Source organism: Xiphophorus couchianus, chromosome 5 (genome assembly GCF_001444195.1).
Source record: "Xiphophorus couchianus chromosome 5, X_couchianus-1.0, whole genome shotgun sequence".
NCBI classification, from domain to species: Eukaryota; Metazoa; Chordata; class Actinopteri; order Cyprinodontiformes; family Poeciliidae; genus Xiphophorus; species Xiphophorus couchianus.
Window position 1 is genome coordinate 28,205,900 of NC_040232.1, and position 13,044 is coordinate 28,218,943.

General features: G+C 42.1%; 1 protein-coding gene across 1 annotated transcript; it reads left to right on the forward strand.

Annotated features, from left to right (window-relative positions):
• Positions 1–443: 443 nt before the first annotated feature.
• bmerb1 (bMERB domain containing 1) lies at positions 444–12,999 on the forward strand. Its single transcript, XM_028018873.1, has 6 exons — positions 444–775; positions 4,913–5,033; positions 7,015–7,088; positions 9,987–10,101; positions 10,645–10,727; positions 10,823–12,999. The coding sequence occupies exons 1-6, from the start codon at positions 688–690 to the stop codon at positions 10,939–10,941; spliced, it is 600 nt and encodes a 199-aa protein (XP_027874674.1). The 5' UTR covers positions 444–687; the 3' UTR covers positions 10,942–12,999.
• The last annotated feature ends 45 nt before the right edge of the window (positions 13,000–13,044 follow it).

The window sequence follows — 13,044 nt, forward strand, 5'->3', positions numbered from 1 at the left end:
TCTGTGTGTTTTTCATTGGGTTTCTATAGAGATATATTACACTTAAAAAGTTTATACCTAAATGGATTACAGTCTGAATGAAATTATTTATAAATAATACATTAGCCCAGACTAAGACATTCAGGAAATGATAGTCCAAAGCATTTGAACACAAAGCAACTAGAAATTATTAATACATATTACAGCAGCACAAGTGTGAAAAAAGTACTACAAAGGGGATGTTCTCATTTTTTTCATTGTTTTCTCCGTTTTGTCAAAAGAACAAAAGTCAGACCCTGCCTTCTGCAATGCATATTTCTAATAATCCGAATGTGTTTCACTGTGTGTGTGTGTGTGTGTGTGTGTGTGTGTGCGTGCGTGCGTAGGGGTGCGCGCGCGCGCGTGTCTGCAGGCCAGCTGTTTTATTTTTATCGTCATCACCATCAGCATCCCAGAGTTCGTTCGCGTCTTCCAGCTCCCCACATCTCCGCCCGCACTGCGCATGCTCCCAGCATCCCCCTCTATCCAGCAGGATTTGAAGACTCGGCTGAAGATGCTCTCAGCTCCTCGGGTCGCTGGTCGCTTGTCGCCGGGTGAACACTGACTCATCTGGAAGAACCCAAACAGGGAGGAGAAGCTGCAGATTATACCTTTAGGTTCTCACTCGCTCCTCGGATTTTTTGTTTTTCCCTCCCCCTCCACTCCAGCATGGAGATGAAGAAGTCTTTCTCGGACACCGAGCGAGCGCTCCGGAGCTACGGCGCCGTGTCGGAAACGGCGTGGACGACGGACAAAGGTGGGCGACATGCATCCGGGTGTACTGATGTTTTAAACGCAGAGCTCTTTCTAATACAAAGCCCGGTGTTGCAGTTTTAATTTCGGTCGGCGCTGAAATGGTTAATGTGTGACTCACAAAAGCGTTTCGATGTATCGACAGCCTGACGTTGCTTTAGTGCTATTAAGGCCTATTACTTACTTACATGACCACGGTGGGTAATAAGAGGCTGCGGATGACTTTGAGTCAATATACATCCCTAAAGCCTTAGATCATAATTGCACTAACAAACACAGCACTAAATCTTACAGCGAACATTACGGTGTGCAGGATGCATGAACGTGTTAGCTACTGTCAAAAACTAAACACTGGTAACTGTAAGCCGAGGAGGAGTTTGCATGGGGCTGATGACTCAGACTGAGTAGACTAATAAGGATTTACGGTAACTCTGATTGACGCATTAAACATCATTTTAAAAAGCGTCAATATGCAGGGTTATTGCTTTGATTTTAAAAAAAATGTGATTGCAATATTCAAGATGACTGTAAATTACATTTGTTTTTGTGATTATTCTAATCACTTGTTAAACCTTTGAAGAAACTTTCATTTTACTTATAATTAACTTAATGTTTTAAAAGTTTGCTTACATCACATTAGATGTCTTAATTATTTTTCTCCTGTTCCAATATCTAAACCTGTAAAAAAAAAAAAAAAAAAAAAAAATCAATGACCCAGCTCACATAACATCTGTTATTTTACTTCATGGATCCCTGCTGGTTCTGATAACTCACCAAGGTGTGAGGAAACACTTAATTCGGTGGTTGTTGTTTATTTGTGTATCTTGACTTAGTTGCTGTGTTTGCATTTCATTATCCCCAAAATATAAATGCATATTTATAGAGCACTTTGTGGTTTGTATTCGGTGCTCACCTGGTTCTCTTGTCTAAGTGTGGGGAGGTCCGGTCCAGCAGCAGCAGCGGCAGAGCATTCAGCGTGACTGCAGGATATGTCAGGGGCGTCTGCATAGGGTGACATACGCTGACATTTCTATGTTGTTTAGTTCAGTGTGGGTGCTGCAGAGTTTCCAGGCAGTTTGATGTGGAGCACGCCCTTTTATTTAAATAGGGTTAAATAAACCTGAATAATTATACGTGGCATTACACTACTTTGCTCATAAAACAATGGGTGGTAGTCTGCAGGTCAACTGTTAGAGGTTCATAGAAAACTTTAATTAATTGTCCTGTGGTTTTAATTTTTTGTTGATATGAGAAGAAGCTATAGAGATATTATGTAGGTGTCATATCAGCACCTTTAGTAGTAAAGTATCGGTCTACTGCAACTTGTTCCATCTGTTTATAGACACCTGGCCTCTATTTATGGTGGAAGAAGAAGGAAGATGGGGAAAACAACACCTTAGCTTGTGTTATGCTGCAACACTGTGATACTCGCCTTGAATTACCACTAGTGTTTATCTACAGGCACATTAAATGATTTGAAACCATAAGCAGACAGAAAAGAAACAGAGTGGTCCTGCGCAGACATTTATGTGGTGAGTCAGCTCCATCTACGTGCAGAACCCCACAGAAACAGACTGCAGCGCCCGGCCAGCTGGTCTTCCACTGCTACAGTATAAACCATGGATTCATCATCGCTGTTGACTCAGGAAAAACAGGGAACTTGAGTTGTTTACTCGGTTCCTATATATATGAAGGGAGTTGTTGTTTATCAGTGTATTTCTCTGTCAGTGGGTTTCACTGCAGCATGGATGAAAGTAATGGCCACATGACTACGGGAACTCTGTTAAAGGTTTAAATTATAAGAAGCTATAGCCGGCTCAAGGCATAAGCGTACAAAGCTGCTGCCTCCAGACCAACAGCGGTCCCCCAAGAGCAGTAGAATATTGAAACGTCTAATGTGATGCTTGGCTTTTGCAGAGGTGATTTATCCGTGAAAAATGTTCAAAACAAAACTTGTGACCCTCTTGGTTTGAAATCATGAAATCAGTATAGGTTTTTTCCCCCCCCCCCAAACAAATTGTGCTGCTGTTGTTGAAAAGGTTAGTGCTTTAGAAGTGGGCTAGATACTACATGTTGCAGTCCTCTAAACTCCAGAAATAACAAAAACAACTTAAACAACATCAAGAAATATTCATGGTTTTTCTCATATCTATGTAGATTATTTTCAATTTGTTTGCAAATGCACATTTGAAAAGTATGGCGTGCACTGTAGTTATCACCTTTTACTCTGATAAGAACCAGTTCAACCACTTGAAGTCACTTAGTAAATCAAGTCTATCTATATGTAATTTCACTTCTGTTTCTACTGATCCTCTCTGACTCAGGTCGTTGTAACTGCTGTTAGCATTTTCTTACAGTGATTTTGGATTTCCAGTGCCTTGGCGTGAATCACAGCAGCTTCACAGTTTCTGAGAAAAACAACAAATTCTCTAAGTTCAAAGCTGTCCTTAGACGTTAACTTGGAGCATTAACTCAGCTCAGCTTGTCACTCTATGACTTTGCAGATACGAATGGGATTCTGTGGATTTAGCAGAGTGTTCTCTTTCAGCTTTGGGTCTGAAAAGTTTGACTCTTTTTCTTTGCAAAATATCTAAAGCACAGCCTGATGGATGGAGAGCATCTGTGAACTTCAATTTCCACATATTGCCCCAGATTTTGAGTTGGATTCAGGTCTTTGACTAGGCCCTTCTAACACATAAACAAGGTTTGACCCAAACCTTCCCTTTTGTAGCTCTAGGTTCATGCGCATTATCGACCATCCAGCTCCATCCTTCCTGTACGGTGCGAAGAAAAACATCCCCATAGGTTTTTCTGTGAGGATGGTGCGTTCAGGGTTGTGTGCAGTGTTGGTTTTTCCAAATGTAGACTTGTGCATGTAGTCTAAAAAGTTCTGTTTTGGCTTCATCTCATGATTACACCTTCTCCGCATCAGTTAGTTTGTTCACCTACTTGTGACAAGCGGAAAACACGACTTCTCATGGATTCCTTTGAACGATGGCTTTCTTCTTCTACTCGTTCATAAAGAGTCCGATTTATGCCATGCAGGCAGAACGAACAGTAGTTGTCAACATTTTTTGATCAACACTTTCCTTTCCCACTCTTGTTAGGTGTGGGATGATTAATTGTGATGATGACCTACAGTACATAACAGATTCAACATTTTTCCACCACCTTATTCCTGCCCTTTCTGCTGTGTTTCTTGGTTTCCATGACGCTTTTTCTTTTCTTTAATGTTTTGTCACAAACCTCCGAGGCCTTCATATAACATCTGGATTAATGAGATTAATTTAAAGCCAGACGGACAACTAATGAGGCAACATCTGGAGACCATCGGCTGCATTGAATTTAATTTTGGGGTATTAAAGCAATGCGGTTCATACACATACCTCATTTTTTAAAAATACTTTTGTTATGTGGAAAAATGAAACCATGTATAATATCTGTTCTACTTTAAAATTCTGAATTATTTTTGTTGCTTTAATGTCATTATAAAACCCCCCAGTGTGGTTTCAACATGACAAGCCGCTGTAGCTCGGATGTAACAAGACCAGATCTGTGCTGCTAACCGAGAGCCGAGCTGCTGTTTGTGTGCTGGAAAGGTCAGCACCGTGCCAGTGGCTGCAGATCCTGGAGCATCTTCAGCAGTAAATTGATCAGCGGATTAAGTGGTTTGCAAAGATCGTCATCAGAGGCTGCAGTTTGTGCACATAATTGCCAGATGTGCTGTGTAAAATCGATGCCAGCACAGAGGGGGGTTCCTCTCCTTCTGCAACAATAACAACCGTCACCTCGGGAAGATTATTCAGTCGGACTCAAAATAAACTATTAAAAAAAAAAAAAAAAAAAACGTCCTGCTGCTCTCTCCGGAAATCTCACCCGTCCCCGGCTGTGTGAAGACACTCGACACATGAAAAGCGCAACATCGCCTGATGTCATGGCAAAGCTTCCAAGAAATGAAAACACTCTGAGGTTTGCAGTCAATCAGAATCAGCTGGAGCTTTTTTTTACTCTGCAGCGTGGGGTGAGCGCTCTCTGTATTTACAACATCACTGCTTGAAACTAAGGTGTGTGTGTGGGGGGGAACTAGGCCTACTCGTTTCTGTTTCCTTCCCATCACACTGGGGCTCTGTTTCACTCGCAGGTCACTCCGATGTGTCCATGGCGGAGAGCACCATGTCTCCGGAGGAGATCGAGGTGGAGATGGCTCGCATCCAGCGCCTGCGGGAGGTCCTGGTGCGCAGGGAGTCGGAGCTGCGCTTCATGTGAGTGTGACTCGTCTGTGTCGTTTCACACCGATGCGAACAGAATGTGACAGGAGAGGTAATCGGTGAAGTGGCATCGCGCTTCCTGCAGCGGTCCTCGGCAGGGCGAATGAGCTTCATCTTGTCGCAGCGAGACTTTTTGGGAGGATTTCAGATGCTGCTTTACTTCAGACACTCTATGAACTGGGCGTTTGAGAGCGTCCATTGATTATTCAGCGAGCGTAACGCTGCCAGCAGACCAATGAGGTACTGTGATGAAGCTGCTGGCAGCTTCACGGATTATACATCAGTTTTCCGGAGGGAGTTTAAAACTGTTTCCTTACACAGTCTGCTTTTTAATTTTTTTAATTTTTATTTTCACAGCAGACATATAGTTGAAATCAGATTCAACGGTTTAATGCCTGTCTACCATTAAAAGCAGAGTAAACTTTTATCTGCTTTAGGTTGGTTAGCTTTGAATTATAACTGCTTGCTAACAGTGAAAATAATAAGAGTTACAAAACACTTTCTGGAGATTATTTTAAACCTTTATTCAATGCCAGAAATGTACATGTATATATATACTGCTCAAAAAAATAAAGGGAACACTTAAACAGGTGTTTAACACTTAAAGTGTTCCCTTTATTTTTTTGAGCAGTGTATTTTTTTAGTATTTAGGTAGAATTGGCTTTAATGCTGTATGGCCGGGATCAGACATTTTTCCTTCACAAGCTGCTTTCAGTAGTTTGCTGGAATTTCAACCGATTGTCACTCCAAAACTGAGTTGGGTCAATGTTTGTTGTCCAAGTTTTGGCTTCCTGGCTCATGTCTTGAGGTGTTGCTTCATAATTTCCACATACTACCTTTCCTGGTGATATCATAGAGGAGAGGAATCAGGAGTTAAGTAGTGCTGAAGACGACAACTTCCACAAAATAATAACTGTCCGGGGAAAAGTGTGACGATCTGCTTGAAGATGAGGGCAGTGAGGGTGAAACTACAACAACGGGCATCTTTAGTGATGGCTGTGGAGTTATGACAGCCTCTGTCTCTTCATCCAATTCAGCTTCAACTCTGTTTCTGGAGTTTTATTGGTGTCTGTTTTTGACAGCACAACAACAATTTGAAGGGCAAAACAGAAATCTTCAGGCTTCGTCAGGTCTGCTATCTGCTAACCTCTCAGTCTGCAGTGGCAAGACGTCACATACACCCAGTGTGGACGTCAACGTACGGACGTGGCCGGGATCCACGGATAGCATTTAGAGGGTGAAACACAAGGCAACGCAAGTGAGGAAACACAGGCAAAGAAGGGAGGGAGGTGTTAAGCAGAGTGACAGTAAGAAGATGAAGAAGAAGAGGAGGGAGGGTGTGGATGAGTCATAGGTCTGATCTGTCATGGCGTGAAACAAATCTGTGGATGATGTCAGAGACGGGAGGGATTCAGGGGGGAATTTGCCCGATGGAGGACCAATAAAGAGTTCTCCAGAGAGATGAGTTTTGTTGATGCATCTTTCTTCATCATGTTTATGATTTGTGACAGATGCCTGAGGCTGAATCAAGCCTGGTTTGATAACATCTGAGAGACTGTTTAAATATCAGAGTGCAAACAACCAGCCTCCGTCAGTCGATTTATGCTTTCGTAGAGAAATTCAGTAGTGAAGCATAATAAAGCTGTTGGGAAGACCCCCTGGAGAGTAATTTATCCAGAACTCAACTTTGCTGCTTGATTTAAAATGTGACTTTCTGCTTTTTGTTGAACCTATAAACATAATTTCTTTTATGACAGGATATTTTGCGGACCATATCCTGTCTGACAAACCTTCTCCTTCGCATCTTTTGCTTTTGCTCTATTTTTTCCCCCAGCATCCTCTAAACAAAACAAGCCTCTCTGACAACTCAGTCTGATTTCCAAAATAAATTGAGCTAATAATATAAGAAGCCCTTTAATCTGATGGAGGCCATTGACTCATTGTTCTGTTTCTCTCTATTTGTTTTGTATCTCAGGATGGATGACATTCAGCTCTGCAAAGACATCATGAGCCTAAAGCAGGAGCTGAGACAGATTGTTTCAGTACCAGGTACGTTGGCGTATATTCTGCTGCGCACAACTACGAAGGAGATTGCATTTTATATGAACAGAACTGAGAAAAATATCAGTCGTCCCTCTCCGAACTTCACCAAAGAGAAGCATTTTGGTTTCGAAGTACAAGCTGCACCAAAGCAGAGAGGAAAATCTCACACTGCCTTGTAAAGGCAATTTGTCATATTGCTTGCAACCACAACATTTCAGAGTGTGCATTGAGATTTTATGTGCTATCAGGGGTGTCAAACTCCAGTCCTCGAGGGCCGCTGTCCTGCAGTTTTCAGATGTGCCACAGGTACAAAACGCTGAAATGAAATGGCTCAATTACCTCCTCCTTGTGTAGATCAGTTCTCCGAGCCTTAATGACCTAATTATTCTGTTCAGGTGGTGCAGCAGAGGCACATCTAAAAGTTTCCAGGCAGTGGCCCTCGAGGACTGGAGTTTGAGACCTGTGTGCCAGACCAACAGAGTGTCAATTCTCACTAACAGATTAGTGCGAATTGTAAAATTGAACAGAATCACTACGTTGTTTTAAAATCATCTAAGAAATAGGATTTGAAAATGGCGGTGTTTGCTTTCTGTCAGTTTGTGTCAACAGAACCGCCTTTCTAACACTTGAATGCTTTCACAATTAAACACAATAACTAATGAACAAAATGAGTCACCAAAAAATACTCTACTGATCTGACAAAATATGAAAAACTCTAAATTTTACAAATAGTTTTGCGAGGGCCCAATTAAAAAACAGATATTTTTTACAGTAAATGATTAAAAATGCAACTTCCTCTGTGATGGATTCGTCCTTTCTTTGGATTTTTTTTTTTTTAAAGCCGAACAGTCTTAATTTCTTTCTGAAATATTTTATGACTTAGATAAGGGGCGTCAAACTCGTTTTCATTTCGGGCTGTATCAACATGGAGAATGTCTCCGAAGGGACGGTTTGTGGCAGAATGTGTTGATAAAACCCATAAACAAACTGATGAAATATGAATAAGCAGCCGACTCTACATTTGATGAGCACTTCTTGAAATTAAATAACATCAGATATATTTTCACCTTGATCCAGTTTGGCAGAATGCAGATGAAATTGCTTTGTTTTGATTGATAAAATAATAATTAGGCACACAATTGTTATATTAAAGAGTGTTTTATTTCTAGGGGCCACATATAAACTTCTGATGAGCCGGATTTGGTCCACGGGCCTTGAGTTTGACACGTTTTCTTTTTTTTCTGCAGATAAAAATTAATCGGAGCACATACATCAGAAGCAGCCAGACAGTTTCCAGATAAAAATTCACATAATTGAATCTAATAGTAACGACAGTAAAAACTCTAATGGAGGCATAACTCTACACCCGTGTGATGCGCATCCTGAGCGTGGTAAAGTTCTTCCCTGACGTCAGCAGCGTCTCCCATAGTAACACAAAGCAGGGAGTTGAGATAAAAACCTGGCAACAGCAGGATAACACGCCCCCTGATAGAGAATGTACATCTTGTTTCATTATATGTCAGAGTCTGCGTGTGTGAGGTGGAGAGGAGGTGGCGGTGTCATGTTCAAGGACGCACATGACAACACACGGGTGGCATCTCAAACATTGGGGGGGGGGGGGGGGGGGGGTTATTTTAAAGCTGGGAAAGAAAATAAGTGGATCACCTGACAACCTGTAGACATCTGCTGCTGTCATGATGGGATGTTTGTGTTTATCGGTGAAAAATAAGAACGTCACCTTGGCTTATTTAGTCTTTATATTCTTGTTTCTTGATAAGTAAAGCCTAAAACATTTCATTAGCATCATATCAGCATTAGCTTTCCTCACACAGAAACATCCTGCTGAAAATGGGCCTAATTGCTTAGCTTGTTGACTCTGAGTAATAAAATGTTTGCTTCCTGAATGTCCCAGCTCATTAAAACCAACACAGAGGTCAACATCCTCCCCCCTCCTCCCTCCGTTTCTTCTTTTGGACCCACTTCTCAGTGGATCTGCTCATGTGCTGTTGATCATTATCATCCCGGTCGCTCAGGCAGATGGTACTGACGCAACGCACACCGCTCTGTCTCTGCTGCAGGATCTGATCCCAGCCGCCTCAAGTGCCCAAAACCAGAGCAGCTTTATTTCTGCCACGGTTGTTATGACTCTGTTCTCCCGAAAAGATTTCTGCGGCCGTCTCTGAGCGAGAGCTGCGTTTCCCGACCGATCTATCTGGTGCTCGAGCAGCAAAGTGAGCAACAAGCCTTGTGATAAATTCATCTTTTTAACTGAGGCAGGGATAACTTCACTCTCCAGCTAAAAGATTTTGTCTGAAGCAAAGTCTCAGGTGCCCCACTTATTGACAACTCTGCTGATAGCCATGAAAGTGAAACAAAAATAAATAAATATTGCAGTATTTCAGCAGCAGATGGAGCAACTGGAGGGCCTCCAGTTATTCCAGCTCAGGGCAACGAGTGCCGCCCCTCTCCCTGAGTTCTGCACCCTTCAGGTTGTTCTGCCCACACGGTGGCAGTCACTGCAGCTGCAATGCCCCACTTTCACTTCCAGACAGGACAAAGAGCCAACGTGTGCAGATGACTCGTTTTATCTGCCCCCCCCCCCCCTCCCCGTCCTGAGACAACCTGCCTATTCAGCTGCAAGCATGCGTACATGCATGTTCATATGATACAGTAGGCGGCTCTGGTTTTTCCACTGATGCGTGAAGGTCAGACAATACTAAAACGGATGTTCTCTCTAAAGAGAAAGCAAGCTCTCTGGTATTTGTATATTGAAGTTAATGCTTTATTTGCCATTAATAGCAAAGAGAGAGTTAAGGATCTATTTGCGATGTTGGGATTTAGGAAATGGTTCATTTGTAGCCTACACTGTTATTAACACCATATTTTTTTGTCATTTGCCAAAAGAGAAAGAAAAGAACAAGAAACACAAGCAGCGGGAGGAGGAGCTGATCCTTAAGATCCATAAACTGGTGCAGAAAAGGGATTTCCTGGTGGACGACGCCGAGGTGGAGAGATTAAGGTACCACCTGCATGACGGGCAGAGTTAATATCCGGGATTTTGTCTCTTAGTGCAGCTGTGTCTGAGTGTTTCATACACACATGTGATACACACATGGTGCGGGAGAAACAAAGTGAATGAGATGGACGAGTCTGAATATTATTCATCCTATTATAAGTGAAATAACTGGTTTTCCATCAGTATTAAGGAGCTATTACTTAAAAGAAGCATTTGTCTTACTGAAATGTTAGTTTTTGTCTCATTTGCACTAGAAACTAAACCAAAATGACTTGGTAAGATTTTATGTTTTTGCCGTCTACTATTCGCTTGAGTGACTTCATTAAGAAAAATGTTGTTTTGAAGCGATGCTGCTCTCGCTCAACCTACCTCTGGAAAAAAAAAACTGTCAGAGCTAATTGAGTTTGGATTTTGTCTTTCAGACTAATTGATTTAGTCAACAAGGCCAAAGCTTTAATAAACCATGCAGAATACAGGTTCTGTTTGGTCTGGTCAGATAATTGCTGATGTTTATTGAGCTGCATTAGAGGTGTGATTGTTCCTCAGGGAGAAGGAGGAGGACAAGGAGATGGCCGAGTTCCTCCGGCTGAAGCTCCGGCCTCTGGAGCAGAAACTCAAAGCCACGGCGAGTGAGTCAGAGCTTCAAAACTCATCTTCAGAGATGGAAACTAGCCGCACATGTGTTTTCTTTTTTTAAAATCTCTGTCCTCTAATCTCATTGCAGATCCTCAAAAGCCCAAGCGACAGATCCCAGAGCCGCCTCCCAACAAACCCTTCATCACCAAGTCAGGGGCGGCCATCATCAAGGACTGCTGCGGAGTCGCCCAGTGTGCTGTAATGTAACCGACCCCCTTATCGACGGTCGCTACTCTCATGTCACATGACCCAAACACTTCCTGTTTCTCAGAGAACCACAGACAGCAGCACTCTCTCTCGAGCCCGTTCAGGAATCAGATCTATTTCCCTGCTGCAGGCGCGTGGGAACTGATCCCTGATCAGTGTTCAAGGTGGGGTGTTTTACAGTGGGCGCACATCTACCAGGACTGTACATGAACTAAGCAGAGCTGTAAATAGAGTCTGATAGCTGTATGGTTGATGTATTTATGCAGAGGCAGGTCAGGTCCTTCCTGTATGTCGCATTCCTTTTAAGGTGAGGATGCGTCCAAAAGCACAATATCCATCACATCAGTGATTAGCGGGGTTCTCTGACATGAACATGAAGCCTCTCATCGTGTCATTTAGGACAACAGTTCTCATTCATAAGCTATTATTATTTATCCCAGTTTGTGAGTCTAAGTTGTTCTGATGAGCAAATTTGATCCATGAATTGGTTCATGTTTAAAGGTCGGGTGGCAGTGGATACTTTTGTACATCAAAGTCAGCAGTTTACAAGTAAACAATCCCTGCAGTAGGCAATATTGGATAAAAATGTATAAAAATAACTAATCCCATGCTGATTTAAAACGCTTTCACCGCTGCAAATGCTGCTGCAAACAGTTGATCCAATCAGACTTGATTTCAGTAATTTTGACGAGCTTCCAAAGACACAGATGTTCTCTACGAATGCCAAAATCAGACAGTCATAAACATTCGTTTGGACATCTTTACCTGAAGATTATTAGTTATTTCTCTCATCTTGATGTTGAAAATCTTATTTTCCAACAACAAATGTTTTCCTCTCCGATTTTCACGAGATAACGGAGCCTGTTTTCTAATGACATCTTTCAACCCTCCTTGTCATAGTGTTGCGTTTATCGTGCACGCTTTAGTTCTTTCCCTGGTTTATCACACCTGAATCAGCTGTGTTGGAGACACGCCTGAAACTGGAGACAACAAATGTCTGGAGGATCCATACCTTGTGGCGGTGGACTCCCAACTCCAGTCCTACTGACCTGCAACTTTTGGATGCATTTCTGCATCTAAAGACCTGCTGCAGGTTCTAAAACTATGAGAGTGCCCCACACCATCATACTGCCACCACCATGGTTCACTGTATGGTGCTTTTTTTTCCCCCCTGGAAATGTTAGGTTTAGGTCAGATATAGTAACACACACCTTTAAAAAGTTTGTATCTTTTCTCAATAGTCTTGGCCATCATGGGTACCATTGGAGAGTTGTGCAGGTTTTCTTGTTTTCTCCTTTTGTGGGTAACGGCTCTCAATGGGGTCCCAAAGTCTTAGAAATGGCTTCATAACAGGTTGACTGTTAGGACCAAAAAAATCCTAACAATCTGGCATAAATCAGGTAACACACATCTCTGATTTCTGATAAACCTCTCAGTTTGGCGTCTGATCACAGATGAGAATCTGCTGAAATGACAACCGGGTTGATGAGGCAGGACCCTCCTGCTCTCCAGGATTTTATTTTATGTAAACACAGAGGGGGGGGGAAAAAAAACAGGTGGAGATTGCTGACTGGCATGAAGTCTGATGTCACTTTTGTTCTTTAACGTTACTCCGAATCACAGTTCAACGCTTGTAAATACCTCCAATGTAATCATTGGTCATGCTTCCTCATTCTGCAGGGTCACTTATAGACACCATCAACAACCTGGACATAACAGACAGTACGACCTCACCTGTGGTGATCATAAACCCTCAAAAAAAATTTGCATCCTTTAAATTTAATCTTGCATTTCTATGATAAACACCAGGAAAGGAATGAAGCCCTTTTAAATGCCTCCAATAAACAGTGTGTGCTTGAGTGTATTTAGGACTTTAGCGACTCGCGTCAAGAAAACTGTTGAGCTCTTATCACTTCTTTCTTCTGATAACTTGACGTCCTGTAAGTGTAGTGACTTTATAAAAGTTCTGCTGTTTAAAAAAATAAAATAAACAAATACACAGAAAATAAGCTGAAAACACTTGTAAATATGTTTCAATAAAGAGCATCTTTCAAGAACAAACCGTGTCATGTTTGCCCTCTGCAAGTACAGTACCTTTACAAT

Coding starts and splice junctions, on each gene's coding strand:
- bmerb1 (XM_028018873.1), top strand. CDS start 688: ATGGAGATGAAGAAGTCTTTCTCGGACACCGAGCGAGCGCTCCGGAGC. Junction 7,089..9,986: donor ACAGATTGTTTCAGTACCAG/GTACGTTGGCGT, acceptor ATTTGCCAAAAG/AGAAAGAAAAGAACAAGAAA. Junction 10,102..10,644: donor GCCGAGGTGGAGAGATTAAG/GTACCACCTGCA, acceptor ATTGTTCCTCAG/GGAGAAGGAGGAGGACAAGG.